Here is a 24,675-nt window from a genome sequence, read left to right as displayed (position 1 = left end):
AAGGGAGGAAAATAAAGACCATAACAGAAAGTAACAAATTAAATGTCTGCTTCTCATTAGATTCAGAAAAATCATACAATACTTTTTAATACCTCTTCTGATTATATTTGGTTAGTAATTTCAGCTACAGATAGGAACTGAAAGGGAAATAAAAATCCACAAGTCTTCTTATACATTAGACTTAGTGCATTCATTTTAGGATCTGAAGCAAGAAACAACCTTGATGTCACCACTTCACTCATATTGTCCTATGAGTACAAATCAGAGAAGTAATGAAAATCAAAGAAATAGAAGTTAAAAGGATTCATCACAGAAGAAACTAAACTGTTATCTACAGGTACAATGCCTGATGAAATAAGAATGTAATATATCAGTGTCAATAAGAGTTAAATAAGGTTTCTGGATTTAAATTTAATATAAATATAAATCAAAAAGTGTGAAAACCAAACAACTAAAACTATAAAGTGAGTTTCTTTGTGAAATAACGAATTACAAAATACAGATTTTGTGTTCTGAAATTTTTTAAGGTGAGGTATGTAAACTGCAAATATATCTGACTTGAACAGTTCTAAAAAGAGAGAGACAGAGAGACAGAGATAGGATCAGTGGGAAGGTAACTCCTCCCCTTCCCACACTGGTCAGAAATCTATATTTGGTAAGAATCTGCTGAAGAGTTTGCATACTGCAGCGCAGCTATAAAAGACTCTTGCATCGATGGTTATCTCATACTCCCATCTAGTGGAATGGAGCATATTGTCCCACTGCAGTCTGTTCTTTATTCATGTTCTTCAGTTAGCAAAAACAAAGCAAAATAACTATCAAAAAACCACCACACTGTTTTTGGATCAAGTTCAAAATCATATCTTCTTGAGGGGGAAAGAGATAAGGTGGGAAGTGAGATCTTAATATAGATAACTAGATCCTAAAATTATTGTGAACTAGGCATGTATCTTAATAATTAGCAAAGTGACTAACTAATGAAGTAATTATGTTACAAGCATATGTGATAACACTGGACTTCCTTTGAGATTGCTTATTATCCAGTACAACATGTACACCACAAAATAAAGAGCAGATTTAAGAATTTGAAAGGCAAATAGTAAGAGAGTAAGAGCTTTCTAACACATGAACGAAGACAAATGTGACATGATTACAAAATTATGTTTGCTGCAAAAGTGTTAAATATAAAAAGGTCTATTACCCAATGACACATGAGCCATCTTTATGCTTTTTCTTGTTTTGGCAATTCTTGGAAGATTCACATTCTGATGAACTCTCTTTTTCCTGCTTACTCCTTCACTCACCCAAAATACCTTTCTGTAGCAAGCAAGTAAAATCAGCTTAAAACAAAACACCAATAGCAACAGTGATGTGAGAAAATGAAACAGTATGTCCAGTTATTAGTTTTCTAAATAGGGAGAATCTATGATTGATTTAGTATGGTTTTAAAAATCACTAACATACATTTAAGCCTCATCTGTTCTAACACAGTGAACTGCAGTTGGCAGGATGTGACTCAAAAGGGTGGCATGGTTCTTTCAACCAGAGCTGTCATCACTGAAACAGCTGGAATGACCACATCCCTTGCAGATGTGAAGAGCTCCTTACATTGAAGTTCCACTTCTATAATTAAAAGTGACAATTACAAACCTTCATGCAAAAATGAAAACTATAAAATCCAGGCCAGGTGCCAAGAGCTATCTGTTATGAAAATCTGTGCTATTTACTTTCGATCTAGTTTTAAAAATGTGCCTTAAATCCTCTTCTTGGGGTTTTAGACCACAGTGTTTTATATTTGAATCTCCCATATTAAAATTGGATATTTTTATTTTTAGAAATATTTATTTTACATTTTTTTAAATACAGGTAACATTGTTTTAATGTTTTTAATCCCACTTCTTCAGATATATGTTAACATACCACACCCACCACACCAAGGTGCCCACAGTTAAACAAGTCATTTGGAATATATACTATAACTTTATTAAAAAGAAAATTTTGTTTAGGAATTGGGGGGGAAATACTGTTTTTATTATCGAAGAGAAGACATGAGAATGAGAGAGGCATTACCAATTTAATTTCAGTCTAAAATAACACAGATTCCAGCCTTCCTAAGAAAGCATTAAAAATTTGTTTTATGCCAACCTAAAATAAAAGCAAGGCATGTTTGAGCATAGTAAGGTATGTATAATACCTTTCTTTTGATGATTCATAAATAACTTCTGATGATATATAAAGACTAGAATCTTTACTAAATTCACTTGAACTACACAAATTTGAAGGCAGTTTTCCTGGGTGCACGTGCGCACGCGTGCACACACACACAAACACAATTTCCATAGTCAGCCCCAAACTCTCCATGTTAATAAAAGTTTTGTGGGGGGGCGGGGAAGGAGGGAAGGGAGATTCAGAATTTAGTTTAAAATAGTTTTTGATATTTTTAAAAAGATGCAATGATATTTTTAAAAAGATTTAAAAGACTGGAAGCTTCGAGGTATGGGGAAAATAAGGTTCTCTGCACTAAAAGGTCTTTGTACCAAAAAGCTTAGCACAATTAACAACCAAAAAGATATTATGCATGAAAATCAAAACTGTATAATGTATAACACGATAATGTATAACTTCAGGATTTTTAAGTTAGATCCAAAAGGGTATCAAAATTTACTACACATGAAACAGTTTCAAGCCACAATTAGAAGCCATTCCTCATCTTCCCAAAGAGAGAGAAAAAAATTATATTATTTGTATAATTTCTAAAAATTAATTTTCCATGGCAAGTAGTAGCCACTGGAGTGCTCTGACAGGCTGCCAGCACACACAGAGATTTAAAGGCAATGTCCTGACACCCCTTTATGCAAAATCAGCACTTAAAAGACTTGGGAAGCTGCCCTTTTTAAAGAGGGATGAAGATACATGGACTTAACTGTGGGTCTCGGTTACAAAATTCAACACAGGCATTAATCCATTTGTGGCAGGAAGTTTTTAGTTTTTGGCTAGCTAGCCAAAACTAAAACCAATTGGAAATTCTCTGAACAGATATATGCTTTATTTTTAAGTAGCCCTTTTCTTATAAAATGTGACAATTTTATTAGGATTTATCACAGCTGAAACAAAAGAATAATTCAATTATTTATATGATAATTGATCTATAGTTTCAACAATATTACCATACATTCATTGTGAAATAATTGGCTATAAACTCCTTAAAATCTTGGCTTTGTTGTCTTGTATTTCACAAATATTTACTGTCTCTCAATATTACTTGAAAGTGTGCCCAGAAAATACTCGCTTTTATGTGAGAAGTATCAGGAATCCTCAACCTTTTATTTTCCTCTGGCCTTGTAGACATTGGCAAACTGAGGAAAGGGAAGAGCTCATATTTAGAGGACCACATTTCCCCAGACATATGTCATAAAAGTGTGACGCTTAAGAGAAGACAGCCTTGTACAATCCCAGGTTCAGTGTGATTAATGTAAACATGGGTTCAAGTTTCTGTATTGTCCTGTAGAAAGGAAAAGGCTGGCCACTTTGGGGTTCAAATTTCAACTCTATCTTTAAGCTGTGCCTTTGGTAAATTACTTAACTTTCCTAAATTTGTGAGTTCTCATAGATAAAATGGGACTACCACCATTTATCTCAAAAGGTATTATAAGGATTAAGTACAATCAAGTACATAAAGTATTCTGGTAAGCAAAATTTTAAGATGGTCCCTATGACCTTTGCCCCCTGGTAATGATGTTATCTTATATGGCAAAAGGGTGATTATTCAAGTGTGCCTAATCTAATGGTATGAGTCCTTAAAAAGGAAAGATTTTTCTCTGGGTGTAGAAGTAAAGTAATAGGTATTTGAGGTATAAAAAGAATTCAAAGCAGTTGGTGGCTTTGAAAATGGAGGTGGCCACATGCCAAGGAATATGAGCAGCTTCTAGAAGCTGACAGCAGTCACAGGCTGACAGCCAGCAAGGAAAAAGGGCTACAACCACAAAGAAATGATTTCTAGGAATGAGCCTAGAAGCAAATTCTTCCCTAGTTTACAGACTACAGCCCAGTCTGAGTAAACCTGGATTTCAAATATTTGAGATCCTGAACATAAATCCAACTAAACCTACCCAGACTCCTGACCTATAGAATAAGGATATGTTACTCTCCTACATTGCTGCTGGGAGTGCAAACTAGTCCAACCACTATGGAAAGATGTCTGGAGGTTCCTCATTCTACTAAAAATGGAGCTACCATACGACCTGGCAATTCCACTACTGGGGATCTACCTGAAGGACACAAAGACACTGATTCAAAAGAACACCTGCACACCTATGTTTAATGCAGCAGTATTTACAATATGTAATACCTAGGAACAACCCAAAAGCCCAAAAATAGATGACTGGATCAAGAAGATGTGGTATACATACACAATGGAATATTATTCAGCAATCAAAAAAGATAAACTCATGCCATTCACAGCAATGTGGCTGGAGCTAGAAGGAATTATGCTCAGTGAAGTAAGCCAAAGGGAAAAAGAAAAATATTGCATGGTTTCACTTATAAGAGGAATATAGGGGAACCAAATAAGACATCAGTGTAAAAAAAATAACAGTACAAAACACAACAAAGCAAAAACAGACAATTATAAATCAGAGACATACTGCAGGGCAGGAAGAGGGAGAGGGATCAGAGGGAGGGAGGGAGGAGCACAGGGGACTGTGGTGATGGTGCATGGGTGCCTTGGGGAAGGGAATTCTATGTGGACTCAATCTGAGGGGGTAAGGCGAAGCAAATATTGTTTAAAAATAAAAAAAAAAAGAATAAGGGTATGTTGAGTTCATTGATAGGTGTGGTGCCAACGTGCTTCTAGGCTTATTCCTAGAAATCATTTCTTTGTGGTTGTAGCCCTTTTTCCTTGCTGGCTGTCAGCCTGTGACTGCTGTCAGCTTCTAGAAGCTGCTCATATTCCTTGGCATGTGGCCACCTCCATTTTCAAAGCCACCAACTGCTTTGAATTCTTTTTATACCTCAAATACCTATTACTTTACTTCTACACCCAGAGAAAATTCTTTCCTTTTTAAGGACTCATGTGTGGTGTTAACGTGCTACATTTGCAATAATTTGTTATGCAGCAATGGAAAACTTATTGATTTGTGCAAGTATTTATTGATTTGTGACATAGAAAATATATAACTTACAGGGTCAAACAAGTCATTTGGCTAGCTAAGTTACAAGTTCCACCCTATACTTCCATAAGCATAAGAATTCATTGTTAGTTGCTTTACAACTATTGTGTCACATCTTGAACAGGCAGTCATGCCTGCTATACCTCTTCCATTTACTCTCCAGATCCATTCTATATCTTCACTGTCTTATGCTCTGCTCTAGGAGGCTGACCGCACAGGATTACAACAGTGAGTTATTGGGTTATCTTGTTCCGAGCAACAGAGGGCAATGGCAAGAGATCCAAGTGAGAAAGTGAGTGAAATCTAAGTATGTATTTCCTCACTTCCTGCAAATGTACAAGGTGTGAGGGGGAAAGTGATCTTTAAATTGACTTGGTGGTCTATGGAGGCAGTGAAAGGTGGCATTATAAACTGAGCAAAGACATTTCAAGGAGCAGCATGTGTTTAGGCAGTTGGAGCACAATGAACGTGGAAGGAAGGTAGGAGATTAGGCAAGAAAAGCAAGCTGAGGCCAGAAGATGATGTTTAACACTAAAGGTCAAGGTTTTTCCAAAAAGATCAAGTTCAGTAGGAAAGCACTGAAGGTTCTCAAGCTATAAGAAATTACTTAATAGTATCCACTTTCAAAAGACCATTCCTGTGGTTGTATGGAGGACCAGACTGGTAAAAGGTGGAGAATAACTTAGCTCTTTTTTGACAACGTGTGCCATGAAGCCCTGTGGGCTTTAGAAGTCAAGGGACACCAAGAACAAGGAGGAGGAAACAGCTGAGAGGGCAGGGTCCTGGGGCCCCACATTCATCTCAATCACAGCAGTTCTGTAGCCCTAGAACAGAACTGGAATCTTTGTTGCATTTACGACAGCCAGCCTAGAATATTTCACTTCAAACTGTACTGGAAACTGGCTCATCTGAAGGTCAAAGGCTCATCTGTCCTTGAACTTTCTAGTTGAGGTTTAAAAAAAAAGAATAATTATACCAAGAATTCTGAGAGAGAAATACCTCTGGGCTCCGAGAGATAAATACCTATGGGCTCATGCCAGGAAGAAGACAGACTACTAAGTAATACCATCTGGGGACTGAATAAACCCAAGATAGACTGAAGACTGTCCCAAAGCCATAGTCTTTCACAACTTTTAACAAATTTTTAGACTATACCAAGGTAAATAAATAGCTGTGTGGAAAAATTAAAATTAAAAAAAAAGTGATTTTCATGCCTCATAGATCTACTCTCTTCTGACACAAATTTATCAGAAAATATCAGAGTACAAAGAAATTATCTTAATAGAGAAATAATATACATCAAATAAGAATTACTATAAACTAACTTTCTGCTTTAGAGAAAAGATGCTATCACTTAAGAATGAGCTTTAAAAATCTCAGCAGTTTTTGGCAAATATACCAGTCAAATTAGAAAGTCTCTTAAGGGTGTAAAGTAAAAGCCATGGCCAGCAGAGGGCAGTGCAGTTCTCTAAAAAGCTCAGTGAGCACACTAGACAGTGCACACATTAGAGCTGAAATATTCTAACCCATGAAAACAATGTTGTGCCTAGCGACTTTACTTTTTAAAAATGTGACAGCAAATTGCTTAATTGCTATGTCCCTTGAAAAGGTAGTAAAAGATGAGCTATTACTATCTTATAATTTAAAAATTCCCTGAAAAAATTTACCTGCCTACAAATAAAAGAACTGTACTATCATGTTTGGGGAGGATAAAGTTTCTGTTGCCTCCACTATTTAAAACAACTGTTTTTGTTTTCCAAAACATACTAAGTAAATAAGATTTCAAAAAAGCCTAATACCCCAAATTTTATTTGTTTACATTCTCCTTTAACTTACACTGTACATAGTCCCAATAGCTAATGTAATTTTTTATTCTAGGATGTTTTCTATGGAAACATAACACTACAGAAGTGGTTCTCATATGAGGTTTATTCTAACCAAATAGCTGCTGTCCTAACATTGCATAGTTAATCATATTTATAGTTTTTCCTTCTAAAAATAATGTGCTGATTATAATTTATGAATAACCACTGTGGTCTTGAGAGCCACTAATAGCATTTTTGTTTTTCATAGAAAGTCTTAAAGTACCAATTTCAGTGCTATATGATATACAGTATTGCTTAAAACATGCAAATAAGATACATACAAAATTCACATTCTTGCCCCACTAACGTTTGTTCTCATATAGGTACTTGAATCAAACCAAGCCAGTGGCATTAATAATAGTAATGATAATAATAATAATAGCAGCAGCAATTTAAATTCAAGTATTTCAAAGTACTCCAGTAGTAAATTTACAGCTAGAAAATTTTGAGGAGACCAAAATTCAGGTCCCTTTCCTGACAAATAGGACATGAACATGTAATTCATTTTTCATGTGTATTGGTCATCACAAATATATAGACAAGATGCAGTTACCAATTTTTAAGAATAATAATTAAATTAACAAGCAGTCAGAGAAGATTACCACAAACTTACTTGCTACTCAGAGAAGAGAAAAATTCAGTACTCAAGGCTTAGAGTAAACCTGAGGAACACAGCAAATAAATCAAATAAAAATAGTTACTATGTAAAAATAGTAACTAGTAAAAATAGTTACTATGGTCCAGTTAGCTCTGTCAAGTTTAATGCCAGGAATTATTGCTTAGAAAAAAATACAATATATCTACAACTTAGCAGCTATGCCAGAGAACTTGTAAGAAATCTCCACTGTCTGAGGAAACACTGCCAAAGAGAAGAAATTTCTAACATGACTGTAGTTTTAAAACATTACCTCCAGAAGTGCAGTTCAAATCCTTCACATTTTTCTTTGCATTTTAAACAGGGGGCTCCAAATCCTTGCTCATGACCTAAGCCCATCTATTAAAGAAAAAAACAACATGGCTTTACTATTACATTTTTTTTAAACCTCAAAAATCCAATAAATTGCACTTTTAATTCCACTTGACACTCATTCCTGTTGATATAACTTTCAAACAAATCTTTTGAGTATCATATTGTTTAGTCAATGACGATGCCATGTATGTATATGGTGACTTCAAGTACATACATGACTTTGTATTCCTATTGCTTTTTTTTTTCATGAAAAGAATCAGAATACAATTCTAATTGTATTCTGAGTATAGTATAGTAAGTAGTAAGAGTATAGAGTATAGTAAGTATTTCAAGACACAAAAAGTCATGAGTCTCTTCAGTCACAGCATTCTCATGCATAACAGTTACAGGGCGCAATCCATGAGTCAGAGTTTAGAAAAAAACGCCTGGCCCCAAAAGATGTATTTTGCAGCAAACAAGAAATGTGTGAAAGGTTTTGGGAATTATGATTAAAATAATATCATTTCATATTATCCTAAAAAATAATAGTAACATCAAACATTTACTGAATGCCAGGAATAGAGGTAAAACTTATCTCACCGTAATCTTACAGAACCTTAGGAAATGCTATAAGTGGCATTTTAGAGATGAAAAGTACACTTCAGAGAGGTTATGGAACTTGCTTAACATCCAAGCAGTAATAAGTAGTAGAGCAGATCTGAATCCCAGTCTGTCTGGCTCTGAGGCCTGGGCTCTTATGTTTCAGGTGCAGGTGGGAGGCTGTACTATTGCCTTTATTATAGAAAACCACTTTATTCTTTTACCACTTTAAATAATAATCCTTGGGAACTTGCTGAGAGATGACCTAATGAGCAAAAGAGGAGGAAGTGCACATGGAGGATATAAGAGAGATGGAAAGTCTTTTACCCAGCTATTCAAGTGAGAGTGAAAAAAAAATCAACTGGCATTGCATCAACACACTTGCAAATCATCAGTGACTACATTTTCCATATTTTAAATATCACATCAGTGACTGGTGCTAAATTCATTACCAGATAGCATCTGGAGTAAGAGTTCAAGCCAGACAAATAATAGACTTCTTTCAATGATGCCCTTTGTAACCTTTACCAAAAGCTTGTCACTATACATGTTACTATGTAATTGAAACTAACTGAAGTTTAAATGAAGCCCTTCCTTTTTTTCCTCAGAAAGTTACCACATGCTCTTACCATAACTAAGGGCATATTCAAATCCAGCCAGTTTACTTGGTTAATTATTTTTAAAGTCATACTGTCCAACATACTGTTTAATGGTGATAAAAATCTGTCTAGCACTAACTAATCCTCACCACCTTTGCCATGTCTCCATTACCATTACCAGTTTTCAAAATGACAAACCTAATTTAACACCAGAGACAGACAGAGACAGACAGACAGAGACAGAGAGAGAGACTGAAAGGTTATTTGAGGTTTCTGGTCTTAATCTCCAGAGTAGAAAAAATAGGCTCCTGGTCACACAGCTAGTCAATAGGAAGTTACCCCAAAAGCCAAGGTCTAACTGGTGCTCCACAGTGCTGCTGGGGTAAGACATCTGTAGAGTGTATGCGGCAAGCTCTTCAGTCTTCCACAGAAATTCCCTGGATTATTTCTGCTTCAAGGAAAAGGACTATACACTCCTAAAGCATCCCATAGCACCTCTAAAAGTAGGTGAGTTTTGGAGAGCTTTATAAAGAGAAGATTTGAATCTGTCACGGAGGTTGAGGAAGCTCTTTTGAACAGCAATGCTTGAGAGGAGATCAAAAGGATGAGCAGCATCTAGCACTGCAAAGAGGAGGAAGAACTACATTCAGGACAGGGAACACCACAGGCAAAGGGCAATGGCAGGAGAGGGCATGTTGGGAGCCAAGAATATTTTAGAGCACCTGAAAAGTGACAGGGCCAGCCATGTAGCAGGCATACTAGAATTACACACACACACACACATACCCCTTTCTTTTTTTTTTTTTTTTTTCAAGAAAGGAAGGAAGAAATCTCCTGCTTTAGACTATCCCTTTTGTGTTTAATATAGAAGAGATAGGATGAGACTGGTCAGGAGGGAAAGGTTAGAGAACAGCTATGCAGGCAATGGGAGGGGAGTGTTGTCAAACCTCAGAGAGAAGACCCTTGAGGAAGAGCAGGAGACCAACTCTGAGGAAAGCAGTAATTTGGGAAAGTGGCTCTTGCAGCCTGCCCTGGAAAGCTTATGTAGGTAGCATCCCTCCAGTGTTCTTTACACTCCCGCTGGCCTGCCTAGAGGGCCAGCTTCACCACCCCCCGGCCCCCCCACCCGGTTCATTTTTTTTTCTTTTTATCTTTTACATCATTGTGTATTCCCCATAAAAGTCCCATCACCAATTCATCCATGAACCCAACTTATCTCCATTATGCGCCTTCTAGCACAGGAACTACTGAAGGAAGTTCCTTTCCACCTTTCCAAACACATACGTTCATCTTCCCCAAATGTCCATAAATAGGAGAAAACTTTGAAAGTATTACAGACAGTCAACAAGTAAATGAGAGAGGAATGAGGTCATGACAATGATATACTCTCCTGCTATAAACTAAAGGAAGCAGTTCTAATTAAAAATAAAGATGCTACAATAAAGACACTTCATTTTCAAAACCACTGTTAGCAGTTGAAGCAATTGGAGATAGTTTCAGACTGACAATAAACGTACTTTCCTAGAATAATTTCATTAAGAGAAATTGCTTTTTGTTATATAAATGTATACCTATAAAACTTAAACCTCAGTTTAAGCAATGAAGATCTCTAGCTTATGCCACATTACTAGGTGGGAACTACTTCCACTATCTTCTTTATCAACTTCTATTAGGATAAAAAAGCAGAACCACTCAAACTGTAAAGATAGGTGGTTTGCAGGCTAGTGTTTTCCTTTTAGTATAAGTGCACAGTTCCAGACGAAATTATAATCAAGCATTCATTCTAATCAAACCTTGATAAATCCAGTTTCTATGCACAGACTTGCACAGGACCATATACATCTCTTACTGATAAGAAGCAAATTTCTTCTACTTCTGTTTCTACCTTGGTTAGGCATCTAGGCATCTGTTACTCTTCCTTTTGCAAATCCAATATATATCAGATTAAGGAAAATGTAGTAATTCTACCCTAGAGTACAAATGAGTTTCAGAGCTAGAGCTGCCAACTTAAGTTTCTCAAGACCTATTTTCAGAACTTTGGGGGGCAGAGACCACAGGAGCTGGGATTCTTCACCCTTACTAGTTTCAGTTCAAAGATCTGGAACCCCATCTACCCTAAGTGCTCAAGCAACTGCTCTCCCTCCTTCACTTTGTGCTCAGGGTTTTCTGAAGTCCAGGACCCAGACTTGTCACTGTACTTCTTCCTTCCTTCTCTTTACCCTCAGCACAGACCACACCCTCTGGTTAGGGTTCTTCTCTTTTTCTCAACAGTCATAGCTGTTACTCTTAGATATCCAAATCTTGTAGGTGAATTTGTACCCAGATGCCTGCGCCTCAGAATTCCTGTTGAGGGTTAAGAAAGGGAAGATGCTGTTAATGATGACCAAGGTATATACTGGCATATGGTGAGCCCAGGAAGCATCAGTTCCTCTGCTATTAAAAAAAAAAAAAAAAGTCCAGATCCTTGTATTAAAGCATACAAGAGATTTGTGTTTATATGTAATGTTACGAGAATTAGCTATATTACAGTTTAAGGAAATGCTCAAGAGTATGGCAACAGATATCAGAGAATTCACAAAATACAGACATATGAAAATGCAGAAGGTTCACCAGAGAAGAGTTAAGAAAACCATGATCTGGTCTCAGTATCACTATCAAGTTCAATGATTTTCAAAGTCATTTTCTTCTCTGGACTTCATCTAGATAATGAAGAAATCAAATTACATCAACTCAAAAAAAAACATATAATGCTAAAAATTATGACTGCAAATCATGTTTCAGATTAATTTATTTTGTTACTCAGGATGGTCATCTGCTCTATGTTTAAATACCAACTAGAAAATAATTATTTGAGAGACCTTATATGTTATTGGTTCTTACAAATCAGAATCAATTGGAATTCAGTTTCGAGCAGTTCATGAAGCACACATAGGAAATGTAAGACCTGAGGGATAAGACGCAGTTATTTCAACATCAAGTAAGGTAGTCCCCCAAAAGTCAACACTTGGTGCCTAAGAACATGATTTTTAGAAATACACAAGCCCTAAAGATTTCTGCTTCATATAATTTTAGTATTACTTCCTGGCAGGCATCAGTACAAGAATATGACAGATTAATTTTTTTTCATTATCTAAAAAGAAAACAAAAACCACAGGGCCTCTGGATTCACTGTATTCAGAAAAACTACAGTCAGGTTTTAGGAAAACCTGTCGAAGTTCTTTAGAAAAATAAAAAAAAAGATTGATTAATATATCTTGAAACACTAGTCATACTTTTAAAATGTCCTTAATGAAGATACTGAACTTATATCCCTATGCTCTATGCCTCCAAGGAGCCCCTCACCTTCTGCTTATCTTAGAGTAAAAAATGGGAATGAGATCAATTTCTCCATATTCATAATTTTAGGCAACCAGATAGGTTGGCGACATTTCAGATGACCTCTATGACCCAGGAAAAAGGTATCGGATATCAGATACTTTAAAGAAAAAGAAAGAAGTAGGGAACATCTGGTATTTCAAACATAGTTTGAGTTGATTTGGAGATAATTTGGATCTGGAAGATATTATGCAGTATTCAGGGTGAGATCATCTGATTCATACTGTTTTCATAACCAAATTTCCCTCTGGAGCAAAGAATCATATGTGGTTACTAAACAAGCAAATGTTACTAAGACTTCTTTAATCATCTTGGAATGAAGCTGACCAAGATAAATTATACGAAATATACAATTTCTCCTTTCCCCTCCTCCTACTTTCCTTCCTCCTTCTCTATTTGTCTATCACATATGTGTGTACATGTTAACATGCAGACATACAAATATATTCATATTATACTTTCAAAGACGAGTTTTAGATCTTATTTAATGAATGAATATTCTAGCTAAAGAACTACATTTCTAAATAATTCATTACTGTCAATACATGGTTATATTAGAAAGCTAGTGTAATCTATCAAGTCCCCCTTTCTTAAAGAATATATTTTCATAAATCTGGGGCTAGATTTTGAATTGTGTTAGATTTTTAGTTCACTGCCTATTTCCTCATCTCTACCAAGAATTTCCATACCAAAAAAGAAAGGGGGGTAAGGTTATGTTGCATAAAACAAGACTTAAGTAGAGATAACCTTTTAACTTTCATATACTTTGTCAACTTTCTTAGGTAAGAATACAAAGAAACTATTTTAATTAAAAGCCACCATTAACCATTTCTAATAACATAATTCTATTATTTTCTTTGCTCATAAGTACAAAATGTTTCCATCTCACTGCTCTGAAATACACAAAAGGGCAGAATGGAAAAAAAGTCATCACTGCCCACCTGGACACCAAAGATAGGGCCTTACCCTTACCCTTGGCTGGTCATGCTTATTATACTCCAAGTCTCACTGGTCTCTTCTCTTTAAAACAAACAAACAAACAACCCTACACATTGTTCCCTTATCTCTACTTCATTTCTATCAACCTGGGGCCATATTTTCCTAACTGATCACTCCCTTTGTATGATATCATATTGCTGTTCCAAAAATTATTTTAATGAAACCCAAAGAAGATCATAACACTCTAGATGTTAGATGTTTTCAATGAGGTCAATATATGTTACTTGTCTTAACATGGCAGAGAAGGCCCTTTTCACCTGGCACCACCTCACTACTTCTTCACAGACCTCCCCCTCACCCCCAGCTTTCTCTGCTTCAATGGGAGCTCTTCCCTTTGTTTGGATCTCATTCCTCTCTCTATACAGGAAATTTCTACTTTCTTTCTTTTTTTTTTTAAGGTTTATTTTATTTCTTTATACATACAAGAACTGGGGTGGGGCCTCCCTGGTGGCACAAGGGGTTAAGCACTGCACTGTGAAGCAATCCACAGCCTCTGCAGCACAAGTTCGATCCCTGGCCAGCCGGGGAGCAACCCACGTGGCGAAGCAGACCTCTCCTGTCTCGGCCGCTGCTCCCCTCAGCAGGGTATTTCAGTCAGTCTGCCTGTTCTGTTCCCCACTCTGTCTCTGGTGAATCCTCTTCCCCGCCACATCTCTGGCCTGTGCCCCAGCTTTTGTACGCATAAATAAATCTTCAAAAAAAAAAAAAAGAACTGGGGTGTAGGCCAAAAGTAAAGGAGTGGGGGTGTGTGAGAGGATTCACCAGAGACAGAGTGGGGAGCAGAACAGGCAGATCTACTGAAATACACTGCTGAGGGGAACAGTGGTAAGACAGCAGAGGTCTGCTGTGCCATTTGGGTCAGCTCCCTGGCCAGGGATCTAACTCATGCCACAGTGACTGGCAATAGCTTGACAGAGCTGAGATTTCACCCCTGCACCACCAGGGAGGCCCAGAAATTCCTATTTTCTATAGAGTTATGCAACTATTTTTAGCAAAGTTCTGAATTCCTACCAGTCTAACAAAAATTCTATTGTATGTCCTTTTCTAGTATATTTATGGCTGTTTATACATCCATTTAGCCATTAGAATCAAAGTTTCTTTCTCACATTTGAATTCCTGATACTCACCTTCACATTGTCTGAATTTATAAAAATGCCAGAACATTTTATTTATTTACCACTTTGTTCTAATTATCAAATGAGTTTTAGCATAGCACCTTTACCCCAAGGAACTCCCATTGTTTTTCACAAAAGTAAATAAATAGGGCCTCCCCAGTGGCACAGTGGTTGAGCGCTGGGCTGCGAAGCTGCCTGCAGCCTCTGCAGCACCAGTTCGATTCCCGGCCACAGGTGAGGGTCCCACATGGCATGCAGACCTCTCCTGCTGTGCCCGCTGCTCCCTTCAGCAGTGTGCTTCGTCAGTCTGCCTGTTCTGTTCCCCGCTCTGGCTCTGGTGAATTCTTTCACCCTCCTGCGCTTCTGACTATACCCAGTGTGTATTAAAAAAAAAAAAAAAGTAAGTAAATAAATAAATGTTCTGATATCAGTAGGTACTCTCAGTAACAGCAAGTATTTATTGAGCATTTATACTATCAGGTGTAGTTCTACAATTTTACAAGGATCATCTCATTCTATACTCATAACAGCCCTATCAGAGTCAGAGAAACTATTGTTATCTGCATTTTAATCCAGATAGAGACATTACAACAGAGACTTACTTCTCAAAGTGGCCAAGGTCAGTAGCATTTGCACAATGCCTGTTCTTTTTTTTTTTTAAAGATTTATTTATTTATACAAGCACTGGGTACAGTCAGAAGCATGGGGAGGGTGAGAGAATTCACCAGAGCCAGAGAGGGGAGCAGAGCAGGCAGAAGGACCGAAGTACACTGCTGAGGGGAGCAGCGGGCGGCAGGAGAGGTCTGCGCGCCATGTGGGACCCTCCTCCGGTGGCCGGGGAGCAGCTGGGGATCAAACTGGCACTGCAGAAGCTGCGGGCAGCTTTGCAACCCAGTGCTCCACCGCTGCACCACTGGGGAGGCCCCACAATGCCTATTCTTAAGCACTAATTGTTAAACACAGGTCACAAATGTGGAAGGGCCTGAGTTTAGAAAACAGCAAGTCAGTTTCAAAAAAATAAAAAGGATGCTACTCAAAGATAAAAAAAAAAGGATGAACTGCCATTTTTGACAACATGAATGGAACTGGAGGTGATAATGCTAAGCTAAATAAGTCAGAAGGAGAAAAACAAATACGGAATGGTTTTACTTAAATGTATATATACATATATAAAATATGTAAGACAAATATTTAATGGTTAGACTTATTTGTATAATACTTATATGTATACCAAAGAGTCAATAAAACTTAGAAATCTGTAGAATTAAGACTACAGATGGAGAAGGTAGAGAGCAAAGTAGGGATGAAGCCCAATGGACTATGGTAGAGGACCACGGGTGCACTGGTGATGTGTATGCTGTGTGACCTACAACTGAAGAAGCATGATCCTAGATACCTCTGAATCAAATACAGTGTTATAAACCAATGTTACCTGAATAAAATTAAAATAAATGATAGAAACGAGTAGAATTTTAAACCTAGGACCAAATTATTATAGCTTAAAAACAGAAAAACAAGGATAGTTAGTTCTCAAAACTGCTTATCCGGAAGCAAACAGGAATAGAATTCTTCATTGCAGATTCTAGGGTTTATTTTTATAACCCTTCAACTTTTCAGTGTATGAAGTAAAAAGTCAGAAACCCTACATGAATCTGTATCATAAAATTTACTGTGTGCCAAATGGACTTATATGTTTTTGTTCATATATAGTTATAAGCAATCATGTAGATTATTCTGTTAGGAATAATAGGAGGTACTGTGTTGATCATCTTGAAACTTTAACGAATTAAATAGATGACTCTCACCCAATCTGTGCCTACATTTCTTAAAGCAATACCAGTAAGTGAAACAGGGAGCACCATAAAAACAGAATGAGATATAATCAGCATATTATTGAAGAAATCCATTCAAACCTCAATAAATATGTTAACATATTTTACAAAGATCAAAAGTAAATCCTAATGCTCTTTCCTGGTAGGATACTTATAATCAGCTTATAATCAGCTCAATAATTCTAGTGAATTTTGGTCTTTGCATAACACCTTGAAGTATTTCTAACTTTTTTTTTAACAAGCACTGGTAGCTGTGATAGTGGAGGTGATACCTCAACCACCATTTTTTAGATATTACTACCAGCCAGGTACAACCTATACATTATCTCATTTTCAAAACAACTTAAGAGGCAGTGTTATCATTACTACTGCACAAAAAAGGAAATTGCAACTTGGAAAGATTAAGTAATTTGCCTAAATTGTCAGTTAGCAAGAGGCAGAGCAAAGATTTCAACCTTGGCATTTCTAATTCTAAATCCTGAGCTCTTACAACAAAGTCACCTTTTTTTTTTTTTTTTGGGTCCATAATGAGACTCTGAAGATAATTTAAATGAATAATACTCCTCTCATCTATAATTTCTCTAGTATAGATATTGATTTGAAAGTCTGATATTATTTGCTTGCCAGGAGTTCCCCTTCCTAGACAAATCTGAGATTTATAAGGAATAAGGACCTGGATGTCTGCACACCAGCTGCGGTATGTTGAAGGCCCAGAGGTGATCATTCACACACAAGAGGGTCCTCAAAACAAGCGAGTATGAGTCAAGGAAAATCTCCAGGATCTTGATGCAAAATTCTCTCTTTAAACGTTATCTTAAGAGAAAACATGTTTTAAAAGAAACAACAAAATATGCACGAACAAATTAAGTCTCAAAGTTGAAAGATTTCTATTCAAAACATGTAGACCTACCACTAGTACTGGAAATTATTTTATTATATAGAAGATTCAATACATTTATATGGTGGCCAGGAGTAATATACTGAGGAAAAACAAAGTATTATTCTTTTATCCCCAATCACTAAATTTCAACATTAATAATTAAAAACTTCTATGATAGAAAGTAACCCAAAATTTAGAGGCTAAAAATAACATTTGTCTCAGTTTCTGTGCATCAGAAAGCTATTAACTAACAGGATGGATTAAAGTCTCTTGTAGGTTGCCAAGAGCGGTTGGCTAGGGCTGCAGTTATCTCAAGGCTCAGTTAGGAGAAGACCCAACCTTTAACTTCTCTCACATGGGCCCCTCACAACAAAGCAGCTAGTTTTCCTCCAGGGCAAGTGACCCCAGAGGGAGTAACAGAACTCAAGACGGAAGCTCTGGTCTTTAACCTCAGAGTGACATACCACCACTTCTGCCATACTGTATTTTTCTGCAACAACTGACCACATCTTGTCTATACTCAAGGGGAGGAAATAGGCCGGGTACTAACACCTAGGAGGAGGGAATCAATGAAGGGGCCTTCTAATGGCTGCCTACCCCGCTTTGTCCAAAGACGATGTGCTCTGTGATGAGACAGACATATATATGGGACAAGGGTTACCAGGCAGTGACAAACCATCACCCTTGTCTTTTTTTTTTTTTTTTAAATACATATGACTATGGTAAAACAGAGCTTGCTCTTCAAGCTTTCTCAACATACATACATATTTGTACATACATACTGACTACACACATATGTGTGTTAATGATTTCAGTCACAAAACAAAATATAATACATCAGGTTCGATTAGCAAGAATTCCAGAAGTATATTTAAGAGAAATTTTCACACAGTTTTGGTAATCTGCCATTGTACTCAGGGAATATAGAATAAAAATGGAGAAAGATTTATATAAACTTTATTCTATTGTATAAATCTTATAGTGATGGAATTATGTAAAACAAATAATAGCCTTCTTTGTGATATGAGGATGCAAATTACTTGATCCAAATTAGGTTGCATTTGCAATCAGCAGTTCCTTTAACTACTTTCCCAGTACTTCCTACTTATTCAAAACTTAAATGCAGCCTCACATTATTATTAAAGGCAAAAAAGATCTTTTTAAAAAAGATCTGCATTGATTTTAGGCAAGCAAATGGTAGAAAGCAGTGTATTGTTCAATTTATGCTGGTTCCTTACAAACATTTTTCAAAGCACTATCAAATTATTTTTATACTATTACATAAAGGAAGTTGCTTATAATTGTCACCAATAGAATACCTCTTCTGTGGATTCTATTCAAAAAAGGCCTCTTTTTTGGATCTGTTCTTTGAAGAAAGACAATGCAAGCTATAAAAATGTTACAATTAGCAGACTACCATTACTGCTAAAATGGCTTTTATTAGGGTTGGCTGAGCTCTGGCTCTAACTGAAGGACTCCACAATGGCATGTGCTTTTCTACACATCCCTTAAAGCCTCTTGTTTTATTTATTTTTATATTTTTAAAGATTTATTTTATTTATACAAGAACCAGGGTACAGGCCAAATGCTCGGGAGGGCGAGAGGATTCACCAGAGACAGAGAGGAACAGAACAGGCAGAGTGACGAAATACACTGCTGAGGGGAGCAATGGACGAGACGGGAGAGGTCTGCTCATCATGTGGGTTGCTCCGAGGCCAGCAGGGATTGAACCGGCACTGCAGAGGCTGCCGACAGCTTCATAGCGATGCGCTCAACAGCCTGCACCACCAGGGAGGCCCCCAAAGCCTTGTGTGTTAATAAACAAATTTAAAAAAAACTTGATTCCAAAAAGATTGCAGGGATCCCTTAAAAATTCAGATTATGACAAACAATCCTAATTTGGTTTTGTGTCACTGGCTCTAAAGAGTAGCTGTATCTTGAAAGGCCTTTGTTAAGATTCCATGCCATCCCAAACTTGAACACTGCCATCTTTTTTTTTTTAATGGCCAGACCTAAGGGTTATTATTTATTTTACCTTTAAGCACAACCTGTTATAAACAGATGAGTGCATGGGGAGGGTGACTGTACAATGAGTGATTTATGGCTACTAATTTCATAACTATCTAATTTGGAGCACATGCAGAAAAGAGGGCAGTGCAGAGTGTTTTTTCCAGAGTGGGAATGCAGGCAAAGGCTGTGATGCTGGTTAAGAGAGCCATTAGAGGGGGTTACCCAAGGAAGCAGGAGGACCCAAGGAAGCAGGAGGATCCATGGGAACTGGGGAGTAAAATCCAATGGGAGAAAGCACAGAAAATTGGGGGAAGAGGAAATACAAAAAAGACAATTTTCTCATTTTGCACTTTTTTGGGCCCAGGATTGGCATTCAGAGGTATTTCGAACAAAAACAAAATCTGAGAGCACAGATAAGAGTCCTGGACATTGGGAAAGCAGGGGAGAGCTTTAGGAACTGTACTGCCAGATGTTTTATGCTTGGTTTACGCACCGCCTGACCTTTTCACATCATCTTTTACTCTGGAAAGAAATGAATTAGATTGATATGGGTTGCTGTGAAAATATAAGAGCTTTAATTTTTGACCCATCTTTTGCTTTTTCATCTATTAGAGAAGTGGTTTGAATTTGCATGCTGTTTGTTCTATATTTACACCACAGCCTTCCCCACCATAATAGGGACAGATACACTTTAGATTTTCTGGCAGTTGTCAGGGAAAAAAACCATTTTCAAAACATATGCAATTCCAAAACCCATGGTATGCTGACCATTTTAGAACTAGGATCACATTCCTGTTGTATGTTAATCTAATCTTCTTTATCTTGCTAGAACAACAAGAAAAAAAAATCAAAATCAGATTTCACTTGATCAGAAGACCCCATTTTCAAGAGACCAACGGTATCAGGGAACCTACAGTGTCTTGACTTTTTTCCTTCTCTTATATGGATGGAGGTACAGAGGTTTATAAGAATAATTCAGAGAGAGGAAAGCCTTCTCTGAGATCCCTTTCATAGCTTTCACTGTGGGGGACTGAGACGACTTATAACAACAGTATGCACGTAGGTTATAATTTGATACCTAACAAACCAACCTAAGTACAGTGACTTAAAAAAAAAACACTTATTCTGTGCTTTGTGATCAAAGTATTCTGCTCAGACTTCTGCAGTGTAGTAGTGTCCAGAATATGGGTCCTCTGTTCTGGGCCCAGTGGATTTGCTACCCTTGGGACTGCTGGTCTTGCCAGTCCTCAGCTGAGACATTTCATCTGTTCTAGGTGGTCTCTCATCCCCCAGAAGGCTACTCAAGGGTAGGGCACATGTAGCAGCAGGGTGCCAAGAGAGATGCTACTCATAGAAGCCAATTAGTGTCTCAGTAAGATATAGTTGAGGTCCAAGCCAGGAACACACATTGCTGCCACCACCACCTATTGGCAGCCCTGATTCAAAGGGTAGGAAAATAGGCTCAGTACAAAATTTTGTACTGAGTATTGTTGTAAAGAATTGACGCCATTTTTGCAACTTATCACAAAAACTCTGAGAAAGATTCTGTTTCGTATAATATACCCTATATGTAGTGTTCCCTATACTGAACCAGAGTACCTGGTAATGCTAAATCAAGTACCCTCTCTAGAAGTCTAGAGAATCTAACAAAGCACTAAATTCTTTTTTTTTATAGAGGCATGTTTTATTTTTTATTTGTTTTGTTTATACATGCACTGGGTACAGTCAGAAGCGCGGGAGGGTGAGAGAATTCACCAGAGCCAGAGCGGGGAGCAGAACAGGCAGAAGGACCGATGTACACTGCAGAGGGGAGCAGCGGGCGGCAGGAGAGGTCTGCGCGCCATGTGAGACCCTCCTCCGGTGGGGAGTGGCCGGGGAGCACCCGGGGATCGAACCGGCGCCGCAGAGGCTGCGGGCAGCTTCACAACCCAGCGCTCAACCGCTGTGCCACCGGGGAGGCCCCCAAAGCACTAAATTCTTAATATAGCAACTAGCACATGACATGTATTCAAGTACTGGAAATGAGTACTTACATATTTTTACTTTCATCATAAAAAATAAAATTATGAACAAGTCATAAAAAGAAGAAACATTAAATCCAATAATTAATTTAAGCTATCCTAATTATTAAACTCTAAATAATTACTTGTATCTAAAAAAGCAACAAATATCAACAATTTCCTGAAAACATTATCATAATTAAAAAAAATTATATACTTATATACACAAGAACTGGGGTTGTGGGGTGGTAGAGGATTCACCAGAGACAGAGTGGGGTACAGAATACGCAGATTGACTGAAATATACTGCCAAGGGGAGCAGCGGGTGAGTCAAGAGAGGTCTGCTGCACCAGGTGGGTAGCTCTCTGGCTGTGCTGCAGTGGCTGCAGCGAGCTTCATAAGTTGTGTCTTAACCCCTTGTGCCACCACGGAGGCCCTATCATAAAATTTTTGATGATGCATTCAGGTGCCTGTTAGATGGTTCAAAGATCTAAGCAGGATTTTCTTCTCTCTGAATTGGATATCTTGATCATGACTATGATACATCTATTTATTCCTATATGCAGGCACTGCACTTTGTGCTTCAATATGTTTACCTCCATTATCCTCATACCCCTGTGAGATAGATGGTTGCAACACACTTTCAGATATAGATTCTGAGGCTTAGAGGACTAAGAAACTTTGCAAATTCACAGGGTCACCAAAATCTATCTTGTTTCTTTTCCTTTAAATCTATGCCTATTCCTCTTCAGATAACTTTCTATTACACTACCAATGGCAGAGTCTAATCCATAGCATCATTTGCGTATTTGTGGAATATTTTTTCAGTATTGAAAGTCAGATTTTCTAACGCCCCTTCAAAATCTTTGGTAACCTGCCAATTTTCCAGAAAAATGAGACCTACATTTCTTCACAGAACATGGAGATCATATAACTGGTCTGGAATGAATTTGGAGAGGTCTGTGTCTCAAAGCTAATAAAAGAGTGACTAAATTGGAAAAAATGACTCTTTAAAAATCAATTAATTTTACTTGACTTACTTACTGCAAGGTTGATTTTCCTTATATTTTTTCAGAAGGGCTATATGTAACTTTGAAACATCTGTAGTCTGTGGTACTATTCAGAATATCTTCTCAGAATACTCATGACACGATAGATTTTCAGAAAATTATACTTAATTGAACAAGCTCACTATGGGATGTGTGGTAGACTAAAGTAATGATCCTAGTTCTTCATTTCCATGTATTAGTACTAAATATCCACACCCTGACTATAATCTCATAGTCACTAGACTGGACTCCTTGCCCCTTCATTCTGAGGTTAGACATGTGAATGCTTGTGCTCAGGCACAACAGTGGACTAAAATGTGCTCCTGCAGTTGGGCATACTCTCAAGTGCTCCAGTCCTTTGCTTTAGAAGTAGGCAAAGATCTAGGGCGGAAAGCCAATGTGTTCTGACTTGTAACCCAGGTCAGCCTGGAACCCAGCCCAGCCTACATCAGCTAGACCCTAGTGTGAAATTTCCTTCTCTACCTCAAGTGATGACACAATGTATTAAATAAGAATTATGTTAGGATTTAGGTACAGGTCTTCAGTAATATGTCAGACTCCCACAGGAGCTCAGTGACATTTCCTCAATTCAAACATGTAACCTGGAAAAAGTACAGATTATTGCACATCATGTACTTTACTTTAGAAGAGTCAAAACTAAAAATGTTAATGGTATGAATACCAAGGGTTTACTGACTTTTCACAGCCATGATCCTTTGGCTCATGCTATTTATTCTGCTGGGAATGCCTTCTTTGCCTAATGAAGCATTATTTATCCTATAGGAATTAGTTTGAAAGTTGTTTCTCCATAAACTACTCCCAGTCCACTCAATTAAGGTTAATTACTTCTTCTGAGACTATTATGTGTGTATTCCTACTATTGCAGTGCTACCAAAGTGTGGAAGTTTGGGAATGTTGGTTATTACTAGTCTATGATAAGACATATAAAAGCTGAGTAAGCAATTAGGAATCATTAAGCAATCTGATAATTTTATGTCTGATGTACTTAATTATTTAAAAAAATTGTATTTGATTAATTGTAGTTGCCTTACATCTTAGCAATTCATTTTTATTATGCCTTTTAAAATATCGGCCCATGGGAGCGGGATTCAAAAGGCGCCATTCCCGCGCCACTGATCTGGGCTACAGCCCGCGTCCTGGAACTGAGGGCTTTGGAACTGAGACCTGGGGCACGAAATTAGGGGCGTGGGTTCCCCACGACGGTGGGGCACAAGGCAGACACAGCACCCCAAAGCCGTTGAGGTGTACCCTACCATCCCCGCTCTGCTCCCTGTCCCACGGGGTGGAAAATCAGCTCCCCAAGGGCTCTAGGAGAGATCTCTGGTGCCACCTAGCGACTTGACCCCAGCACAGGCTACTGAAGGAGCTAGTGGCCAGCTGGGGAGTTAGCCCACACTGGGCCCCTTCTGAACAAGTAGTCTGAGCCCACAGGGAGAGCGAGCACCCACAGCCGGGGCAGACCAGGCGCGCAGAATAGTGTGCCTGAGACCAGAAGCGCAGGGAGTGTGTCCCACATCACCATTTTAGAACAGGGACATTTCTTCAGTAAAGACTACCTGCAGAAGGCTTCCTCAGGAGCCAGAGGTGAGCGGGGGAAGTTCGCCCACGCCAGACCCCCTCTGGCCTGCAGTCCAAGCCCAGAGGGGAGCAGGAACCCACCGCCGGGGCAGACCAGGCGCACAGGGGAGTGTGTCCCCACATCGGCATTTTAGAACAGGGACCTTTCTCCAGTAAAGGCTGCTTGAAACTGAACAGATGACTCCTGGAAGAACCAGAGGGAACAGAGAAGCCCAACCCAAGATGCCGGCAAGTCCCAACAACACAGTGTCCCCAACGCATACGGCAAATTAGAAACAGACAGTAGGGAGGAGAAGAACCACACGCAACCTAGCAACTCTCCAGAGAAAAAGCACACCACAAAAGAAAGCCAGCCCCCAGATTGCAACGACAATAACTTGGAAGAATTTCTGAGCCTTCCAGAAAGAGAATTTAAATTGCCGTGATTAAAAAACTGACAAAAGTCATAAAGGAAAACAATGATAAGGGAAAAATAATCAATGATCAGAAGAATGCAATTGAGTCCCTAGAGAGGGAAAAACAATGGTCAGAAGAAAGAAATTGAGTCCCTAAAGAGGGAAGTAAAGAATGCAGGAGATCAAAGATTAATGGAAGAACTAAAGAATTCTGGGAAAAGCAATGAAGCAGAATAGATG

General features: G+C 38.0%; 1 protein-coding gene across 4 annotated transcripts in view; it reads right to left on the bottom strand.

Annotated features, from left to right (window-relative positions):
• TES (testin LIM domain protein) overlaps positions 1-24,675 on the bottom strand; it is a 108,691-nt gene that overhangs the window by 16,164 nt on the left and 67,852 nt on the right. For all 4 annotated transcript variants that reach the window (XM_037512024.2, XM_054692578.1, XM_054692577.1 and 1 more), the window contains exon 2: positions 7,942-8,027. In XM_037512024.2, coding sequence (XP_037367921.1) covers positions 7,942-8,027 — 86 coding nt within the window. The remainder of the gene's footprint in view (positions 1-7,941; positions 8,028-24,675) is intronic.

The sequence above is a fragment of the Talpa occidentalis genome, unplaced genomic scaffold (assembly GCF_014898055.3).
Source record: "Talpa occidentalis isolate TD23 unplaced genomic scaffold, MPIMG_talOcc4v2.1, whole genome shotgun sequence".
In the NCBI taxonomy this organism is placed as follows: domain Eukaryota; kingdom Metazoa; phylum Chordata; class Mammalia; order Eulipotyphla; family Talpidae; genus Talpa; species Talpa occidentalis.
Note: the sequence above shows the minus strand (reverse complement) of the source record. Positions and strands in the feature narration are given on the sequence as shown.